At 44.0% G+C, this 21,982-nt stretch overlaps 1 protein-coding gene across 1 annotated transcript in view; it reads left to right on the top strand.

Annotated features, from left to right (window-relative positions):
• Nucleotides 1–21,982, top strand: part of AGBL1 (AGBL carboxypeptidase 1) — a 794,103-nt gene that overhangs the window by 160,897 nt on the left and 611,224 nt on the right. The window contains exon 6 of the mRNA XM_047767507.1: nt 2,267–2,304. Coding sequence (XP_047623463.1) covers nt 2,267–2,304 — 38 coding nt within the window. The remainder of the gene's footprint in view (nt 1–2,266; nt 2,305–21,982) is intronic.

Genomic DNA, 21,982 nt, shown 5'->3' with positions numbered 1-21,982 from the left:
ACACATTTTGGCAGAGGCTTGCTGCTTGTCATGAGGAGCAGATATTACTGCTATTGCTTGTAGTGCTTTTATATAGAGGAGAAGATGCAAGATTTTTGGGCTCATAAAATCTTCTCAAAATCTCTCAGTATCTGAAGGCCTGTTTTGCCAGTTTTTCCCATAGCACAGAGGGCCTCACTACTGATCTCCACCCTCAACTCCCTTCAGGTGGTATTGAAGGTCAGTGACTCCAGTGGCTGGTGACTTAATCCTTACAGAGGCCGGTGGCAAGTGCCAATTTTTAGTTGGCAGCATTTTGCTTGGAACATCCCTATTCTTTCTCTTCCTCTCTCCCTTTTTTCCTTCCTTCCTTCTTTTCACTGCACCCATGGCATATGCAAGTTACTAGGCTGGGGAGATCAAATCTGAGCCGCAGCTGCAATGTACACAATAGCCATGGCTGCTCTGACTCTTTACCCATTGCACCAAGCCAGGGATTGAACCAGAGCTACCACAGAGACAATTCCAGTTCTTAACCTGCTGCACCACAATGGGAACTCCCCCATTCTTTCTTTTTAGGCTTCTGTAGTTTCCTTCTTCCCCACTAACCCCCTTTAAGGAATTTAATGTGGCTACTCTGCTTTTCCCCAAATACTGATTTACCTTTTGCCTCAGCCCAAGCCAGGCCCTCTACAGCTCATAGACTTTCCACGTTGGCTTGGGCTTCCAGCAATACCTTTAAAATATCTTTTCCTAAATCCCCTGTTGCCTCACTCTCTAGACTTACAAAAGAGGATGGCTGTGGAAGCTGAAAGTCAATGAGAGGAAAACCTGGTTGGGAAGGGTAAATGAAGTCGTCCACCAGTGAGAACTAGCCTCGCCTTCTTAATGACTGCCCTGCAGTTGTGGTGGTCTCCCTGAGCTAGGGGCATCCCAGCCAGGGGGTTGCACTTGTGAGTTTCAGGCCGCTGCTACTTCGGGATTCCCTCTTAGGTTATGGGCAGTGATAATGTTTCAAGTCCCTAATTTCTATTTTAGTTTATTGTTATTCATTTCTTTGTGATTACTTTTTACTGGCTGTATTGCTCAATAGTAGATTAGATTATATTATAACATTGTATTGGAAAGAGAATTGTCTCTCATCACTGGGCCAAGGCCAGGGCAAGGCAGGTGCAGGATAGATTCTGGAACAGCAGATGGGGAAGAAGCAAATAAAGGAAATGAGATTCTTGAGATTGGGGTCCCAGCTCTGTTCACACATCTACATAATCTTGGAAGGGTGATCCAGCCTAGTTGGCCTATTTCCCCAGTTTTCAGAAGGATGCTAGGAATATACCTCTGTTTAACAGTCCTTAAGGATAAGTTAATCAGGCTGTGCAAGATACTTCTATTCTATTCTTTTTTTTTTTTTGGCTGTGCCCACGGCATGTGGAAGTTCCTGGGCCAGGGATCAAACATTTGCCACAGCAGCAATATGAGCCAATGCAGTGACAATGCTGGATCTTTAACCTACTGCACCACAAGGGAACTCCAGGATACATCTATTCTCAAAAACAAAGCAGACAAACTCTTCCTTCAGAATCACACCATAGTGTCCTCAGTGCCATCAGGTTTTTCTCTGCCCTTGAGTGGGTTTTTGTGTGACCTTCCCAGGCTGAGGAAACAGATGGAAGGGTCAAAGACATGGGCCAAAGGTATTTTCATTCTTCGATGCCTCCCCTTACTGCAAAGGCCGTCAAATTCCTCCAAGGAAGAAAACAGTAAATTTGGAAGAAAAATGCAATATAACCATTTTCCACCCTAAGGAACCAGGTCCACTCTCCAATGTGCAAATGTTTTCTAGTGTGTCCCCAGGGCCTGGAGTGTTTCCAGAAGTTCACAGTACACTGCCGTACTCACTCAGTCTCAAGTCTCACACCACTAACCCTTTCTCTATAGAGTCCCCAGGGTTTCCAGGTATAAATCAAGAAACTGTGAGAGCTCTGGCCAGGAAGGAGAAAGCGTGAAGAAGCTGGTGGAAGGTGGGAAGCGAGATGGGAGGGGAAGAGAATTTCCCCAGGAGAAAGGAATCTTTAGATCCATTTGCAAGACAGACACTTCACTCAGTGAGATTTCTACATTCCTCCCCCTTTAATGATTCTAGCAATAGAATCACTAGAGTGTCTGCTACCTGGTTAATAATGGGGCAGTTAGGTGGCAGCAATGAGCACACAGGGCTGTGGGATCCATTGGCTGACAAAAAGACCATTGAGCATTGACTTTTCCACTTTTCTTTCTCTTTCCCCAGGGCAGCCACTGAAGTTCTGGCAGCACTGCTGAAATCCAGTAAGCACCTCTTTTGAAACGTGGTTATTTCTTTCCCCTCTGAGTTCAGAGAGAGATGCTTCTCTGTCTCCAAGGCTCATTTTCAGCCTGGAAGGCAAGAGAGCACCTCCTGGATCTTTGGGGTGAGATGGAGAATCTTATGGCTGTTCCAAGCTTGGGGCTGCAAAAGGAGGGTTAATCCCTCTCTCTGTGTATGTGCCTGTCCTTAATGCTGCCAAGACAAGTGACTGTAAATGCAGCGTGTTGTCTATTGCAGACCTGAGGGGCTCTCCAGCTCCTTCTAATGGGACTGGTAGCCCTACTGACTGCTGGAATAAATCACAGATTCCAGTGGCATCACCCTATAGGAGAAAAGTTTAGGCAGTGGGTGGGAAATTGGATTCTTATATTTGATCCCAGCTCAGCTATCAACTGTGTTCTTGGGCCGATAGAGTATTGGAGTTGCTTGGGCCGTGTAGATGCTGATAACAAATTTATATTAAAAAGTTGGCTCTTTTCTCTGTTACTCGAGTGATTGCAAAAGAATAGCTCTGGGGTTCTGAATAATTTGAAATTTTTTTCTTTTTCTTTTTTTGCCTAGTAGCCCTGATCTAATTACATTGGGAGTCAATTTCACATGTGCAATATAGTTGAAGTCACCATGCACTTGGGAGTGAAGAAGTCTTAGCTTCACGTTTTTATTTTTTTTCCCCTCCTTACCTCTTCATCTGTTTTAATTTGGCACCTTGGAAAGCAGCTGCTTCAATTGTGATATTTGTTTCTCTGTAGGGAGCCTGAGGCATGTGGGTAATTGGTGAACTTTAATAAAACTTACAAATAAATAAATAAAAATACCTTCTCCCCCCAACCATACATCTCTGTCAACTCTAAGTGCAGGGAGTCATATCACACAGTGTCCCCTTCGTAGATGGAAAGAATATTGAAGCTTGAGTTCTCTTGGTTTATTGGGACTTTGGTACAACACAAAAGTCTGTCCACAGCTGCCTGCCCTGTGGGGAGAGAAAGTGCAGGTTGTTAGAGCAGATGGGGGGTGGGAAGGTGAAGAGTAAGAGGTTTTGAAGTCCTTGAGATAGGACAGGGTGGAAAAGTGTTACCCGCAGGTTACGGGGAGATAAGGCCCTTCGGACTGATCTTGCCTCATGTTTGACGTCTGGGTTCTCATTATTTACCTGCTCACACTGTCTGCTCACCTGATTATAACAGCAGGTGTTTGAGGAAGCAGAGGGAGGAAGCTCTTGGGTTGCAGGAAGGGAAGGTGCTGAGAATGGCAGGGTAAGCCAGACCATGACTGCCGTGTCTAGGAAAGTAGTCTCATCTTGCATCCCCCAGCCTGGCCTGGGCAGTAGAGGCCTTGATATTTCATGGGAAGAAAGCCCTGCTAGATGAAAAAGGCTGACGTCTTTCCTGATGCAGCATGTACAGCATATGTAAAAATCTGAAGATAGTCACATGTCAGTTATTAACTATTTTTTTTTCCATTTTTTTAATGGCTATACCTGAGGCATATGGAAATTCTCAGGCTAGGGGTTAAATCAGAGCTGTAGCTGCTGGCCTACACCACAGCCATAGCAATGAGGGATCCCAGCCACATCTTTGACCTATGCCTCAGCTTGTGGCAATGCCAGATCCTTAACCCACTGAGCAAGGCCTGGGATTGAACTGCATCCTCATGGACACTATGTTGGGTTCCTAACCCACTGAGACATAATGGGAACTCCTGACTAACTATTTCCATATGAATCATGATTCACAGGCCCAGGAGAAACCAATAGCCAGTGCAGATACTGACTGATTCAGGCTTAGAGTATCACCAGGTTTCCAACACTCTGGGCATGCTTAATGGAATGCACTGTGATAGAGGCTCAGCGTTTAGAGTGTCTAACTGCTCCTCTCCCTCCAGAGCTCTGCCCAGACATCACTCCCTCTTAAAACACTTTCCCTGACTCCCAAGCACAGGTCAGAGGCTCCTCCTTGCTGTACCCATGGGCTCTGCTCACTCAGCATTGATTGCACTATATACTGAGTTTGCTGCTGCCTGTCTCTTCCAGCTGCCTGCAGACTTTTGAAGGCAAGGGTCATTGTCCTTGATCTTTGTATTACTTGCATCAGCACAATAAAAAACCTAGAGTAAAGATTTGTGGACTGACCATTTAAATGAATGATTTCTAATATTTACTTGTATAAAGATGGCAATACTTCCCCTGTTACCTGAATCTGACAATCGATGCATAGATCCCAGATCTTAGTTCTCATCTCTATTTGACTACACAGGTAGACAGTCAGGGAAGTGGAAGCCTGCCATCTAGCACAGGGATGGTTTTCTTGTCCTGTGAGAGGCATGTAGAGGGTGCTTTGCTATTTCTGCTGTGCTGTCCATCCAGACTTTTGTCTGAACCTTAGCTTCATCCTAACATAAGAGAGTTGAATGAGAGCTTCTCTAATGTTCTTTTTGCAATGAAATACTCAGCCTTAATCTATATCAGGGTTTCTCAACATTGACACCCTTGAATTTTGGATTGTATAATTCTTAGTTGCTGAGCCCTTTCCTGTGCATTTCAGAATGTTTATCAGCATCCCTGGGCTTGACTTCCCAGATGCCAGTAATACTCCCAGTTATAAAGTAAAAAATTGTCTCTAGACACTGCCAGTGTCCCCGGGATGTCAAAACTGCCTTCTTTTGAGTATCGCTGATGCATTTTTGACCACACACATGAGCTGAATCTCCTTCAAGATTTCAAATGACCCCTCCCAAATACCTTTATTGGTATTTCATAGAAATATACTTCTTGCACAATTGGTCTTAAATTCCCCAGCGTTGGCATCACTCCTGTGGGTTCAAATGAGGGAAGAATACTGATGGCAGAAAGTCAGTATGAACATGCAGAAATTACTTAGGAGGGAGCAGGTTCTAGAGACTTAGAGGATCTTAAAACAAGGAGGCCAGAAAGTCCCATTACAAATTCCAAGTCCCATGTATGGGTAGAAAGATTCTGAGATCATATTTGAACTCGGAAGGAAAGAGGTCTGTGCTTTTATTTTTTAATATTTTTTACTGAAGTATCATTGATGTACAATATTATATAACTTACAGATGTATGATATAGTGATTCACAATATTTAAAGGCTATACCCCCTTTTAGGTATTATAAAATGTTGGCTATATTCCCCATGTTGTTTAACACATCCTTGTAACTTATTTTATATGTAATAGTTTGTACCTCTTATTGCTCTATCCCTGTTTCTCCTCCCCCATCCCTGTCTCCAATGGTAACCACTAGTTTGTTCTCTATGTCTGTGAGTCTGCTTCTTTTTTGTTATATTCACTAATTTGTTGTATTTTTTAGATTCCATATATAAGTGATATCATATACTATTTGTCTTTCTCTGACTTATTTCACTTTGCATAATGTTTTCTAGGTTCACCCACATTGCTGCAAATGGCATCATTTCATTCTTTTTAATGGCTGAGTAATATTCCAATAATATTCCAATATTATTCCAATACATATTCATATATACATATATTTATATATTATATGTATATATATATATATGCGCACATCTTCTTGATCCATTCATCTGTTAATGGATAGTTAATTTGCTTCAATATCTTTGGTAATTGCAAACAGTGCTGCTATGAACTTTGGGATGCATATATTTTTTTGGATTAGTGCTTTGTTTTTTTTTTTTTGGATATACTCTCAGGAGTAGAATTGCTGGGTAATACAGTAATTCTATGTCTTGGTTTTCTGAGTAAACTTCTCTCCACAGTGGCTGCACCAATTTCCACCAATAGTGTACAAGGGTTCTAGGGTGCTGTGTCTAAATGGCAAAGTCTGTCATGGATTTGGGGAGAAGCAGTTGTCACCTTTGTTCTGCCAGCCTAGCCACAGTCCTATGTGGCATGGAAGGTCTGGGTGTGGATGGTCCCATCCACTTCGTTGAGGTTGCTGTAGCAGAGATGAGTGTCATGGAATCCTCTAGTTGCTTTCAAATGCTTTCATGCATAGTTAAGACTTGACATGAAATGTCTGTCAATCTGGATCCCAGATGAGTTTCAGTCAATTGAACCTAAATGTAGGAAGTCAGTTTCTGTCTAAAATTTAAACCCTCAATGTCTGGCAGTGATACCTGGGGATATTTATCTCCTTAAAGTACAGTCCTTTTATTTTTGTTATTTTTTCATTTTTAAAGTTTTATTGAAGTATAGTTGATTTACAGGGTTGTGATAATTTCTGCTGTACAACCAAGTGATTTAGTTAAACACATACACACATCTATTCTTTTTCAGCTTCTTTGCCCATGCAGATGATCACTGAATATTGGGTAGTTTCCTGTGTTATATAGTAGATATACTTATCTCCTGAAAGCACACTCTTTTTAGCTGGTGATTATTCTGGCATTGATTCTTGCTTATCTGTATAAAAGTTGGCTGTTTCCTCATTTCTTTATAATTGTATCACAGAAGAAGACCATTCCCCAGTCAAAACAGAGCCAGAAGGACGTTTGTACTTCCTTGGGGGCAATCAGTGTTCCTGTGATAGTAAACCTGGGTGGCCTTGGGAATCTGAGGGCAATAAGCCCTAACCACGGTGGTCATCAGGAGAAAACCCCACTAGGAACAGGAAAAGCCAGTCCACTCAAGTAGCTACTGCACGAGAAGCCAACGCAGGATGCAGGATGGAGGAGAGGCAGGTGGTGGGCAGGGAGAAACAAACCAAAGGACTGCTCTCAGCAGCAGGCAAAATCAGCTGGGAAGTCCTATGCCTCCTTTCCAATCATTTCAGACATTTAGAAACCTAAAAATTAATTCATGGCTCTTTGAAATGTCCCTTTGGGGTGTCCATGGGCTAAGATGGTCTAATCCAGATTGCACCCCTTTTTGTATCAGTTTCTCCCCTCCATTCACACATGTACTAACACTGCTCAAATGTCCCTATATGGAAAGTTTTGCTATTTATGCTTCATCTTAGGCAGAACCATTTAGCTTTTTATTACCAAGATTTAATAAAGCTTTGATTAAGAGCTGCTGCCTCTGTTGCAGGCAATTTTGTTCTCTAATAAATCAAAATAGCACATGGTTCTTTGGTCTTGTTCTTTTCGCTAGCTGCCCCCACTCTGCCTTTCTCTCTCTGTGTCTCTACCTGGACCTCTGTCTCTTTTTCTTTTTCCCTCATCTTCTTTCCATTTTCTCATGGGCCCCTTTTCCTCTCCCTCTTTCTTCCTGCTCCCTAACACCCCTTCCATGAGCATTAGGTATAAATGCAATTTGGAGACATTGCAGGCCTTGCCACAGCCCTGGAGTGGGTGTGCCGCCCTGGGATTGTTCCTGATCTGAACTGGCTCCGGTGATGAATCACCCAGTGCCTCGGTATTAAGCTTGCTGCCCAGCTTTAAAGGTCATGGTCTCACAACAAGGCCACACCTGAGACACTTTCTGGTTCAGGCCCTACAGCTTTTTTTTTTTTTTTTTTTGTCTTTTTGCCTTTTCTAAGGCCACTCCCACGGCATATGGAGGTTCCCAGGCTAGGGGTCTAATCGGAGCTGTAGTCACTGGCCTACGCCAGAGCCATAGCCACTCAGGATCTGAGCCACATCTGCAATCTGCACCACAGCTCATGGCAACACCAGATCTTTAACCCACTGAGCGAGGCCAGGGATCGAACCCGCAACCTCATGATTCCTAGTCTGATTCGTTAACCACTGAGCCAGATAGGAACTCCAGGTCCTGCATCTTAATTAGAGGATGAAAGTCTACTTCAGACCACTCTCCCACTTTAGCATTAGCATTTAGAGGAGCCTGGAAGTTTGCAGAAGTTGGGACAATGGAGAGGCTGTTGGGAACAGGAAAGCGAGTTAGTAAAGGGAGAGAGGCAAGGGAGCTATTGGGAAGTTTGGTAGGAAGAAGCGGTCCTTTGTGGTCTTCCTAGTTAAGCTCTGGGTGGCTAGCTCATGGGTCAGTACAGCCTGTTGAGGGAGCGTCTAGGAAGCAGGGGTTTCTGGTGCCTAGAGTCCTGCTCACGGACAGATGCCCTTGTGCCCGCTCTCAACCATCCTCTACTGTAGCCTTGCCATCAGCAATGCAGTGACTGACCAGAGGGTGTGATGGCCAGACAGTTGCTCTACTCAAAATGCTTCAAATACTCCAACAGAGGCTTTTGTAGGAATTCTAGTAGCTCCAAGGTGGTCTCAGAATGGCTGTCGATGCTTTAGGATGGTTGGTATTGAGATCCCTTTGGACTTCTAACATACAGTGGTAGCCATGGGCAGCATAGCTTTTGCGGGGCTCATATGTACAACCCATGCTTCCATGGGATCTGGAATCTGTCATTCTGGCTCCAGGGCTGCCTGGACAGGCCTGCTGCTCCAGGGCTCTGTCCACAGAGTTTCTCCTTCAGTTTTCAGATGAGGGCTGTGGCATCAGGCCATCAGAGCTGGAGAGCACCTTCCAGGTTGCTTAGTGCCATCGTGTTCAAACTTTCTTTTTTTTTCTTTTTCTTTTTCTTTTTTTTTTTTTTAAAGTAGAGAACTCAAAGTGCAATGATTTTCCCCTCCAGGTGGCCTCTGAGACACTTTCACAAAAATGTAGGGCTCCCTGAGAATGCAGAAAACTATTCACCTTTTTTTTTTTTAATTGAAATATATTTGACACTTTGTATTGTGTAAATGTAACACAGGTTGATTTGCTACATCTATATATTATGATCTGATCGCCATTCTAGCAATAATTTACACCTCTATCACGTCACATAATTACCATTTCTTTTTAGTGGCTTGAATAATTATCTAGTCTCTTAGCACGTTTGGTGATTGTAATATAGTATTGTTGTCTAGAGCCTGGAAAACTTTCGGTCTTATGCTCCCCCCTCCTCATCTTCATACAGGGAAACTGAGGACCAAAAAAAGGAAGTGGCCCACGCAGGTCTTTGAGATTTGCAAGGCTTCCTGTCCAGCGAACACCAGTTCTTTCTTTTGTCTTAGCATAGATATCTTTGTCAAGGGTGTTGAAAAACCCCATCTCTGCCCAGGGTTAGGTTTCCAGTTAAATCTTTTCACTATATTTATAGTTCTAAGAAATATACTATACCGTATAACTATACTGTTATCAGTGACTCCTGTATTTTTGCATCTGTGTATGTCTATGCATTTTTGTGGATGTATGGACATATTTTTCCTGCAGGGTGTACACCTACAGGGTCTGGGGTCCCTATCATCATCCCCACATCTCTCATTGGGCTGAGCCCAGAGATGCTCCAATGCACTAATATTAACTAAAGAAGGATTCCACTTTCCTGACCTATCTCATGCCTTTGCTTTCAATATGCCTTGATGAAGAGGCTTGCCCAACTTCTGTCCCTGCAGAGTCAAATTTTGGTGTGATTATGGACCCGCTGTCCTTCGTGCCACCATAGCCTCTGGAGAAGAGTGCCATCTATTTCTGTGATGATCCAGAAATTTGCTTCAAGTGATATTGACAGAGTTTTGCATTTGCTACTCTGGGATGGACTGCTGTGATCGATTTTGTATGAATGCAAATCACATCTATCACACTGGAGGGTGGAAATGACAACACAGATATCTACCATTTATTGAGTGCTTAGTATGTCAACCACTGTGTATACCTGTCGTCTGGCAAGGAGGTATCATGCCATTTCACAGGTGTGGGAACTGAGGCTGGCAGAGCTTAAGTAATGTACACAAACTGTGGACTGCAGAGCTTAACCACTGTGGATCCCTGGGACCTGTGCCCTGTGCATACCAAGGAGAGATTAATGAAGGTAGGTTTATTTAGCTTAAAGAAGATAAGATCAAAAGGAGAAAGGAAGCTACATACTTTCTCAGTATTAGAATGATTTTTTTTTGGTGGGAGCCTCTGTCATTTGTTTTGGAAAAGAGCCCCACACACCAGCACAACTGTGTGAGGGGCCAAGGCTCTGCTGTGAGGCTGAGCTTCAGGACAGGGTGAGTGAGAGAAGGGAACAGGGCTGGGAAGGATTACAGACCCCTATTGTGTCAGACAGTGTTCAACTTGGTATTCTTCTTTTTTCTCTTGGCTCAAAGTTCAGTATTCTCTGCCAAATAATTTTGTCTTTTGCATGTGTACATAAAACGCTTTTAAAAGTTTAAGCTTTCCTTGCCGTCTTTGTCAGACCTCCTAGTTTGGGAGCTGGTGGGCACCGGCCCGACAGCAGCTCTTGTAGTTCCTCTTTCTGGCACGTGGTGGTGCTGTTCTTTTAGTTATCTCAGCTGCGCTAGTCCAATATTTATTTTCGGTGAGTAATTTGTTTATCAGAAGGTTATTTTAATCTAATTTTGGCCATATTTGCTATTCCACACTATCTGTGCTTCCCAGCGTTAGCAGCTTGCATGTCTTGAAGGAAATTAGCTGAAGATGGTCTCGGAGGCATTTGCTCAGCCATTATTTAAGGGAACTGGGGGGAGGCGGGGAAAGAGAGCTTGGGGTTGGAAAAGCTGCTGGAATTTGCTGCGCTCCCCGCTCCCGGCTCCCAGGGAGGTTAGCATGATTGAGAGGGACTTACTGAGGGCGGGAGCTGAGGGGGCAGCTCTTTTGAGGTCTGCCTGTGGTAAATAGCAGTAAATCCTGCAGTTACCTTTCCCCAGTTCTCTTGAACCCTGGTGTTAGCCTGTATCTTCCTCACCTTCGCTCCCAAGGCCAAAGACAGGACTTAAAGGAGATGCCCGTGTGCCTTCCCCTGGTCCAGAGGCATTGAAAATCCCATTTTGATGATGTGTTTCACGAACTGTTCACTGCAAGCCCTCAAGGAAGGGGGCAGGAAGGTGGGGAGTGGGGAGAGAATTACTGTTTATTAGAGTACCTTCAATGCATAATGAGTCTAGCTATTAATTACAGAGCACTGGACTTGCCAGGCACTTTACAGTTCCATTTTACAAACAAGGAAGTTGTAGTTAGCGGAGGGTAATGATTTTTCCCAAGTTCCCATGAATGGTAAGTGGAGAGCTAAAATTTGAACTTTGTGACTGTCTTCAAAGCAGAATGTCTTCCTCTTTCAGAGGTGATTTCTACTGTCCACACAGAGTCAGGAAGCCTGGACTCTGTTGGTGGGCATGTGACCTTACATTAGCTCTTTGTCACTGTACTCAACTTCAGTTTGACTTTCCAAGAATGGGAGGGGGCTATGCAAGTTGAGCGGTTTGAAAATGTTTTAGTAGAAGAAACTTTTTTTTTTTTTTTTTAAAGAAATCTTCTGAATTGATGACACATGGAAAGCAGACAAAATGGGAGAAGTATGAGAGCCCTGTGATTCACAGCCTTTCCCTTGTCACCTCCCTTCTCCTGGCTCCTGATTGACCCTGAGAAATTTCCAAGAAGGTTCCTAGGTGCTTGAAGGAATCAAGTTTGAAAACCTCTGAAATGAATATCCTTATGGGACACTTTCAGAGCTCAGTGAGTTGTCAGGGATTACAGTTTAAAGACAGGCAGATGCATCCTTGGGGATATCTGGAAGGCGGTATTTGTCCTCAGGAAGGGCCAGGGAAGGTTTGACCCAGAGAGAGAGACCCAGAGTTCTGTCTTCATTCTTGTGCTCCAAGTCAGTACCTTCAGAGTCTCTTGCTACTCAGAGGCCTAAGTAAACTGGACCTAATTAATGAGGAGGCTGGCTTCCAGTGGAAATTGCGGTGGAATGGGCAGGCTGCTGAATCACCTTCCCATTGCCCGAGGTGTTTCCAGGCACCCCCATAGGATCTAACAGACCTGTGGGTGGTGGTGGTGATGTGTTATCCATGCTTGATATACAACTATCGGCTGCAGTAAATATTTTTGTAATAAGATTGCTGCCAATCTTTGTTCCCATACCTGGGTAGGATGCTGTGCTTTAACCAGGCCATCCTGTTTTCTGGCACGAGTTGAAGACTCGGCTCTATCTCCAGGGCTTTCCCTCTGGCCTGATGAGCCACCTGTATGTTTGGGCCAGGATGATGCTTTGACAGCAGTGTGAACGTGTTCCAGCAGGCTTAGGGTCCTGTATGAAAGTGGTCTGTGTTTGCTAAAAGTTCACACCTCTCACTCTCTGGAAGGATGAGACGCAGTGGAGAAGAGTGTTTGCACAGCATTCACGAAACTGGTTCTGGTGAGACTGTGGGTTCAAATCATGGCCACCCTGGGTGGATTCCTTAAAGAAACTGTACTGCAGTTTCCCCATTGGTAAAGCGGGAAAGGTGGTACCCTCCATGGATAATTAGTCAATATTTAGACAAGGTGAGGTCCCCCAAGTGGGAGCACAGTGATCTTAGTACATCTCTGTAAAGATCAATTCTAATTTTATTTATAAGCACCATTGGAAAAAATACTGGGAGTCACAAGAATTGGTCATAGGAGGGCATAAAGCATGTTTCAGTGTAATTCCATCTCCTGACATCTCCCTGAGCATTGACTGATACATAGTCGTTTTCAGTGTCTGTCTTCTTTCTAGAAGTTTTTTTTGTTGTTGTTGTCTTTTGTCTTTTGTTATTGTTGTTGTTGCTATTTCTTGGGCCGCTCCCGAGGCATATGGAGGTTCCCAGGCTAGGGGTTGAATCGGAGCTGTAGCCACCGGCCTATGCCAGAGCCACAGCAAAGCAGGATCCGAGCCGCGTCTGCAACCTACACCACAGCTCACGGCAACGCCGGATCGTTAACCCACTGAGCAAGGGCAGGGACCGAACCTGCAACCTCATGGTTCCTAGTCGGATTCGTTAACCACTGCGCCATGACGGGAACTCCTAGAAGTTTTTTCAATATGAGGAGTAAGTAAACAGATGAATGGGATGGATTCAGCTGGCAGAGTTGATCCACACCCACTCACATACTTTGTCTTCATTCTGGGGCATCAGGGGTTCTCGCCTGGGTTGCTCTGAATGTCCTGGGTGTTAGAATTGGTGTCATGAATGACTGGCTATGGATTGACGGAGATAAAGTATCCAGAAGATTTAGAGAGTTAGACAGAGGTAAATATCCGGGGCTCTGATGGTGGATGGGTAGCTTCCTCATGCCACTCAGGACGGGCCATACATTTTTTATTTATGTCATGGTGTACGTTGGGTGTTTCCTCCTGACTTTAACAACAGCAGTTTACAAAGCACCTGTTCATATGGTATCCCATTTAATCCTCACCTCCTCCTCCTCCAAGACAGATAAAGATTTAATTTTTCTAGAGCAGCAATCTTAACAAGAGCAATTTTGTCCCAAAAGAATGTTTAGCAAAGCCTGGAGACCTTTTTTTTTTTTTCTTTTTAGGACCACACCTGTGGCATATGAAAGTTCCCAGGCTAGGGGGTGAGTCAGAACTGAAGCTGCTGGCCTATACCACAGCCACAGCAATACCAAATCTGAGCCTCATCTGTGACTTACACCCCAGCTTATGGCAAGGCCAGACCCGTAACCCACTGAGCAGGGCCAGGAATTGAACCTGCATCCTCAGAGACAGTGTGAGTTTCTTAACCCACTGAGCCACAGTGGGAACTCCATGGAGGCAGTTGTGGTTGTTAATCTGCAAGAGATGTGGTGGATGGAGGCCAGGATGCAGCTAACATCTTACAAGGCACAGGGCAGCTGCCTCCACCCCTCCCCCAAGGAACACCCTCCACTCCTCACCAGTGTGAGGCTGGGAAACTGTCTACAGAGAAAACAAGGAGGTTTGAAGAGGTTGATTGACTTGCCTAAGATGATGTGACATGTACTTGGCACACTGGGACTAAAACCCATCCCTTCATTTCACTACCTGAGGGTTTCAAACTTTAATTTTGAAGAAATAAAACTGTTGTAGTTTTTAAGTGGAAACCTTGGCAGAGCCATTGCATGCAAACAGCTGATGGTGGAGCTGCTCTGCTGGCAGTGGGGCATCAGAGATGCTGCTCAGCCTTTTCCATAGCCCCTCCCTCTAATCCCCAGAACACACGGACAGCCTGGCACCTGTAGCCTCCATACAGGGAGATCCAGAGAACACCAGGCCCCTGTTGGCATCCACAGACCTTCTGGATTTCCCTGGGTTTTAAGTAGATAATGACAGCATCTGAGTTGTGCATTTTAGTAAGATGGGTTGGGCAGTGTAATGAGCAGGAGGCATGGGGAACAAGTGGAAAACTGCTGGTGGCACATTTCAGATGGTAGGAAAGAAGTTTGGAAGGGTCACGGGTGATTGGAGTGGAGTTAGAAACAGGGAAGCACAGGGGTCACGCTTGCTTTGGGATCTTACAGCCATGCGCTCTTGGATGACATCAGGCCAAAGGCAGTGGGCCAGGAGCACAGAGGCCAGCTCCTTGCCTTCCTCCGCACACATGCAGAGCATGGAGGCATAATGCAGTGTGAACCAATTTTCATGGAATGTTTGCACCACCGTGCAGATTCACTTTCCTGCAGTCCACATTGCTTGTCTGTACTCTGGCCCAAAGCAGGCAAGGCCATAGACAGATAGGTGTCTCTCCTGTCCACTGACAGAAAAGGGAAGGTGGGAAGTGCTCTGATTTTCTCCTTTTTGGTATAAATCTTGGCTTTCTTCATTAAGTATCATCTTCTGATGAGCTGACAGTGGAAATGGCAGTGTGAAACCAGGAGGAAGTTTATCTACAATGAACCAGAGAGGAGAGAAGCTCATCTTGGGGCTTAAAAGGAGCTTCTTTCCCTACTGAGACTCTACACTCAAAGGGAAATTCTGGATGGATGGGAAAACTCCTGAGAAAATTTAGATCCTAACAAAGATGAGCCTTCCAAAGAATTTTCTTGAAGAGATGTCAAACACAGGTAACACAAAGGAAGAGTGAGAAAATCTCAGACTGACAGGTCTTCCCCCTACACCCCCAGTCTGATTTTACACAGCCTGCTGTGATGGATGCCAAAGTGTTGGGGGTCCCCAATTCTGATCCCTGCCTTCCTCTTCATTCATTTCCTACTGCTCTCCCCTCACTTTCTTCACCTGACTTTAGCTTCCAGATGTTTTGTTATTTATATTCCACTTGCTTGGCTCCCAAGATTTCTAGAATTTTCTGTCCCAGGATCTCCACATCATGATCCCTTCCAATATTCAGGTCTCAGCAGTAATGTACCCTCCTCAAAGAGTCTTTCCTGACCACCCCTTCTAAAGTAGCTGCCCCACCTGGTCATGCTTACATCACTGTTTTATTTTTACTTGTCTCATTTGTCATTATCTGAAGTGACCTCGTGGGTGAGTGTGTGTGTGTGCACACTCGTGTGGCATGTGTGTACCTATTTGGGTCTGGGAATGTCCCCTACTCCCCCTACCACTTAAGGGAATACAAGCCCCTAAGAATAGAGACCCTGTCCATCACATTTCCTGCTGTAATAACCCCCGTGCCAACCAGAGTGGCTGACACATAGTAATTGTTAAATGTGTTTGTTGAATGAATGAATGGTGGTAACTTGGGTTTTAGGGGTATAATTTTAGCTGATAATTTATTGTGTGCCTAGCCACAGCAAGATCTGGATGTCAGATCAGTCTGCCTCTGCTTATTCACATATGCTGAGCTGACCTCTCAAGTGATCAGCTCTCCTTGTAGAGAACTTTGCAAACTAAATATTGAAAAATTAATTCTATTTCCTCCAATCTAAGATGTCATTGACTATAAGATGCATCATTTTTTATGTGCCAGGGAGAGTGAAAAAAAATTCTGCCAGTTGTAATTGAAACACCATCATTGGGAAAAAGCACCTTAATTTTGGAAATGCTAAAATGTGAAAAATATTGATCAATACAAGATGAGATTGATTCAACATATGGGATACAGGGAAGTGGGGGGAATTTGAAGTCTGGAGCACATCATTGATAGTGACCCTGTCCCCTGTGGCCCTGCAGCGTAACATCATTTCTTAGACATGCACCCTCCAAGGACCAAAGGAAAAGCTGGGTATGTGGAGGGAGAGGCAGATGTGGCTTCTGAGGTTTTCCTGAGAGCAGTGGCATGCCTGTGGCTTGGGAATGTATCTGTGGAAAGGTATTACAAGGAGTTGGTGATTTAAAAAAAAACCATGAACAATAGGCAAATCTAGACTTAAAACAATGCTATGAAGAATCATTTCTTACCCTTCTCAGCCACTCTTTCTGGAGCTTAGGAAAAGCATCTTTAATTTTCAAAAGGCACTCAATGGGAAAACAAGATTTGCTTGAAACCCACATTTACTTTATAGCCAAGTTTACTGAAATGTATCTATTTTACAAAGAGAAAAAAGATACCTGCAAGCTAATTCAATATCATTATTCTTATTTGAGCTAATGATAATGGAGTGTAATTTCCATTACTGCTGGCATTAAGATTAGCTATGTTTCAGTACCTGTATCACTGCTTCTCCTCTGAGAGGAGCTTCTACTGAAGCTGCCAGGGCAGCTGAGAGCTGACTCCTTTTCTGCTTCTCAGCAGCACTGCACCCACATTCTGAGCCTGAATTCTGGGGGTCACTGAGCAGTGTCAGGGAGGCTCCCAAACATCTCCGTGACCCAGAGAGCCACTGGTTGGTTATTTGGATGTTTAAGCCTTCTTGAGTTTCCTATTAAAAATCAACTCTCACCATGGTTTAGGGCCTTGGAGGGAGCAGAGAAGGCAGAAGAGGGGGAGGGAGGAGGGGATCAGGTGGGGGGAATGGAGGAGGAGGATGGAAGAGGGTTGGGTGGGGGGATGGAGGAGAGGGATGGAGAAGGGGGATGGAGGAGGAGTTGGGGGAAGGAGGAGGGGGATGGGGAAGGAGGATGGAAGAGGGGTTGGTAAGGGGGAAGGAGGAGGGGGATGGTGGGGGGGATGGAGGAGGGTGGAAGGTGCAGGGGCTGAGCCAACAGGGGCTGAAAGCCACACCCTCAAGTACCTTAAGGGCTCCACTGGCCTTTTCTCCTTTAGCCTTTCAGAAACCTTTCTCCAGAAACTGGTTCTCCCTGGTATTAAAGGTCTTGATCTGAATGCAAAACAGTGTAATCTGTACAAGCCAGCATCAAGAGCTCTGGGATAACAATGTGGGGTGTCAGCTTTGGAGACAGATGGGGGATTCCATTTGAATCCTTGGTATGCCATTTATAAGCTTAAATAAGTTGTTTAACTTCTCTCAGCCTCTGTGTCTTCGTTCGTAAGAGGAAGCCAAGAAGTTCTTTTGTATCATTGTGTATTTGATTCCACATGTAAATGATATCATGAATTTGTCTTCTTTATGGAACAGAAGCAAACTCACAGATTTCAAAATCAAACTTATGATTACTAAAGGGGAAACCCTGTGGGGGGAGGGATAAATTGGGGGTTGTGAATTAGCATATACACACTACTATGTCTAGAATAGATAACTGGCAAGGACTGGCTGTAAAGAACAAGAAAATCTATTCAGTAGTCTTTAATAACCTATATAGGAAAAAGGAATGGAGATGTGTGTGTGTGTGTGCACGCGCATGTGTGTAAATGTAACTGATTTATTTTGCTGTACCTGAAACTAATACAATCTTGTAAGTCAACTATACTCCAATAAAATTTAAAAATTACAAAGAGGAGGCAAATAATGCTTATCTTCAGGCATTTCCTTGAGATAAATGAGATGATCATGTAAGATGATTAGCCTGGTACTGAGCACATAGGAAACATTCAGTAAATAAATACTCAGTAATTGTGACTTGTATTACGATGGCAGAACAGGCAGCTTCTTGTTCATGTGGTTTGGTTTAGAAGTCTTGGTAAAAGTCTACTTTGTCCAGAAATGTCTTCTAAACTGATGCCCTACAAAGACTGCTGAAGGCATCTGTTGCAAAGACAAGTGGACAGTTTGTTGCAGTTAAGGTCACAGTTACCTTGAATTGTAGGGCCATCTCCAAGCAGGGGCTCTTAGGTGGGATATTTTGAAGTGTGAGTTCTCTGGTTCAAGGTGGTCTTTCCAGGTGGGATCCTGACTGAGAGCAGGCAGCATTTGTGATATAATTGCTCAGGGGTGGGGAACATGGAGAGGACAGGGTTTGGAAGCAAACCTTAGGGCAGAAATGAGACTTTGATAAGCTCAACTGAGTGGTCTTCTGTTCTGAGAAGGGTACTGTGGTCCTGAAAAGAACCAGCTGAATTGTTAATGCTTGGTATGAATGACTTTCCATTGAGTTTCTGAAACAAAAGGACATAAAACTATTTAATAGAGCTATTTAATCTTCCTGGGCAAGACTTTCTTTGGAAAGAAATGTCATAATCTGCTATGTGGCTGAAAATGTTTTCTGTTCCCAAGAGGAATGGGGGCCCAGAATTCTTGTATTTATTCTTTCTCATGTATGCTTATCAAAAGCAGGGGTGCAGAAGTTCCTGTTGTGGCACAGTGGTAATGAACCTGAGTAGTATCCACGAGGATGCGGGTTTGATCCCTGGCTTTGCTCAGTGGGTTAAGGATCCAGTGTTTCCCTGAGCTGTGGTATAGGTCACAGACATGGTTTGGATCTTGCATTGTCATGGCTGTGGCCATGGCCAGCAGGTGCAGCTCCAATTTGACCCCTGGCCTGGGAACTTCCATATGCTGCATGTGTGGCCCTAAAAAGCAGAAATAAATAAATAAATAAATAATAAAGCAGGGTGGGCTATTAAGCATTAAACCATTATCAATCAAGAGAATCTCATGGCACTAAACAGTCTTCTAAAAAAGTTTTAGAGTAATGGGACCCAAATGAGGTAGATTTGGTCAGAGAGGGCAACTATAAATATCTACCTTATGGACATTGTCTGGGTACACATGGGATAAGACCCTCAGTGTGCAGTTTTGGGGTATCTAAGGACAGATATGCAGCTATGTAAAACAGGTGGCCATTTGGGGGTGGTATTTCAACTATATAACATGAGAATGGAAGGACTCTGGTTATACATTTTATTATTTGGAAACTTTTCCTTGGGCTGCTCTCACTGGTGACAGGTATGTGAAGTTTGAATGTCATCTGTGTGGGGAAGGGGAGTATCATTTATGGAGCACATATGTGGGGCTATGCTATGCTATGCACTCCTTCCTCATAATGAACATGTCTGGCTGATATTGTCATTGCCTTTTTTTTTTTTTATAGGATTTTTGTTTGTTTGTTTTTGTTTTTACTCTTTAGAGCCGCACCTGCGGCATATGGAGGTTCCCAGACTAGGAGTAGAATCAGAGCTGTAGCTTCTGCCCTACACCACAGCTCACAGCAGCGCCAGATCCTTAACCCACTGAGCAAGAACACCAGTTGGGTTTGTTAACCTCTGAGCCACAAAGGGAACTCCTATCTTTTTTTTTTAATCCTGCTTTAATATTTGCAGATGATGGAACTTTCGTCCAGAATGGCTAAGTAACTTAACCAAGATGACACAGCTAATAAAGGGCAGAGCCAAAATGCAAATCAGCAGCTCTGTGACCTGGAGCTCATGTTCTTGTGTGAGGCTGCCCAAAGGAATCTGTTCATGTCCTGAGCATTTGGTACCTTGTCCAAAATTATAAAGAAGAGGTTGGAGTAATAAGTAGATGGTGTTTATCATGATGGTGATGGCAGTTATGACAGGCCACAGGTATTGAGTACTTATTATGTTCCAGGCATCGAGCTACCTACTTTATATGTATATTATCTCATTTAATTTTCTCAACAGTTCCATGAGGAAAAGATTATTATTGTTTTTCAGATAAGACTTAGTGATAAGAGCTATGAAATAACACAGCTGGAAAGCAGTGGAGCTCCTGGCCTTTGCAAGGACTGCAGAAAGAAAGCCGAGAGTAGCAGGGTTTGCTCAGCAAGGAAGCGAAGGGCACACAGTATGGAAAAGATGAGTTTGGAGGGTGCACTTAGTTGTCTGACTCATTCCTAGAGCAGTGGTTATTAAAGCTTCCAGCTCATCACTTTGCTACAGGTTCCCATGTTTCCTCTGCTTTAACTCTTCACTTTACCCTATAAAGGGTGATAAAATTCTCAGAAATGGGAAACAAAGAACCACAATAGAAAGTTCCTCTGGTTTTGCCAGATAACAGTGGCAGAGTGTTGGGCTGCTTGCAGGTATAATAAGCTGGGTCACCAAGTGTTTTTCCACCAGCCTGTCATAGGGCTGAAAATTCCCCATGAGAAATCCAATCTTTGAGTCTTGAATGGGTCTGGGCTTTCCTGTTAAAAGACAAACGTCTTTATAGAAATGATCATGATCTCAAATGCCTTCAGGGGCGAGGTAGGTAATTCTCTTTCTAAAGGGATGGGGGGGGGAGGGAGTGAGTTGGTTGTTATGGCAACCTGGGCCCTGCTTATCCCGCCCACAGGCATTTACTACTTGGTGTGGCCTATAGTCTATGGACTTCCTGTCAAAGGGTAACCTTTTTCCTCCTGATTGTCAAAGTTTATTGTAGTCTGCGTGGAGAATAAAGATTATAGAAAAGTCTGAATTGAGTCTAAGGAGTCCAGAGCAAATGGAATCATCAATATCTTCCTCCCTCATAAGTACTATTGATATATCCTTCCTTTTTCTGTTCTTCCCACCTGAGTGTAAAAACCTGCTGCATCAACGAGGTCGGCACTAAAGAAAAACATTTGAAACTCTGCACAAATACCTGGAGTGAAAATAAAAAGAGCGCTAGATCACATTTTAGACTGAGAATTTGTTATACACACTTCAGGAGGAGAAAATCTGGAGATGAGGGTAGAAATAGTGGACCATAAGAGGGTAAATTGGAGGTGAGGACAAGGATGTGTTTGTGAATTTGTCACAGGGCAACTGGCCAAAAATGACCTTCAGCAAGAGGCCACCAGGGAAGAGCCAATGGAGCCCGGGTTGGGGGGCATTCCAAGAGCACCTTTGGCTGGGGTAGGAGTTGGGGCAGGTTTTTAAATTAAAGGTGTTTGGAAGTACTTTCTGTCCATTCCACCTCATCCTCCAACCAGTTGACAATAAGCCAATTAACGCAGACTTTTTTTTAAATTAAGTAACAGGAAACAGCATTTGAACGCCGCCCCCTCCCCCAACACACACATCTTCTCCTTGCTCTTTGGCCTCCCTGGGAAAGGTAGCGTCCTTCTCCTGAATATTTTCTAGCTCCTGCTGGCTACTGATCCCAGGGACCCTCATTCCCTTTTTCGCCTCTTCTCTCCATTTGCTCAGCTTGACGAATCTCCTCTTGTCGGATTTTAGATGTGTATTGACTTTTGCCAAACTCTCAAGACATTCTCGGAAAAAGATTGACTGATTTGGGGTTGGGAGGGGGAGGTGTGTCTATTTTAGATGTTAGTAAACATGACAGCTTGTTGAAGATTAACAGGAAATCATGAGTAATATCATTGGGTTTTGATAAGGGATTTTTCTGTCAGACAATTAAAGATTTTTTTCTCCTTTATCCTCTTCCCTCTCCCAACAAAGTGGAGGATGAAGGTCATAAGAATAATGCATGATTAGTCTCCAACCCTTAAAATAGATAAAAGACAAAAGTCTTTACCCTCCCACTGCCCACAGGGCCTCCGTGCACTGTTTTTGCTATTCTGTCATCTTTTCAGCAGGCGATACTTTCCTTTAATACCTCCTACTTAATCCTCAATTTTCTTTTAAACATCAGATATTGGATAGGCTGGAACCTCATTTAGGCAGTAAAGAGCTCCAGTGCTTTGTGGCCAGGACCAGCCAAGGAGAGAAATGTTTTTGATACAAAAGAATAATTCATTAAAGTTGGTAATGAAGATGATTTAAGCCTTCCACAAACACATCACTGAGTGAA

This window comes from Phacochoerus africanus, chromosome 2 (genome assembly GCF_016906955.1).
Source record: "Phacochoerus africanus isolate WHEZ1 chromosome 2, ROS_Pafr_v1, whole genome shotgun sequence".
Taxonomy (NCBI): domain Eukaryota; kingdom Metazoa; phylum Chordata; class Mammalia; order Artiodactyla; family Suidae; genus Phacochoerus; species Phacochoerus africanus.
Note: the sequence above shows the minus strand (reverse complement) of the source record. Positions and strands in the feature narration are given on the sequence as shown.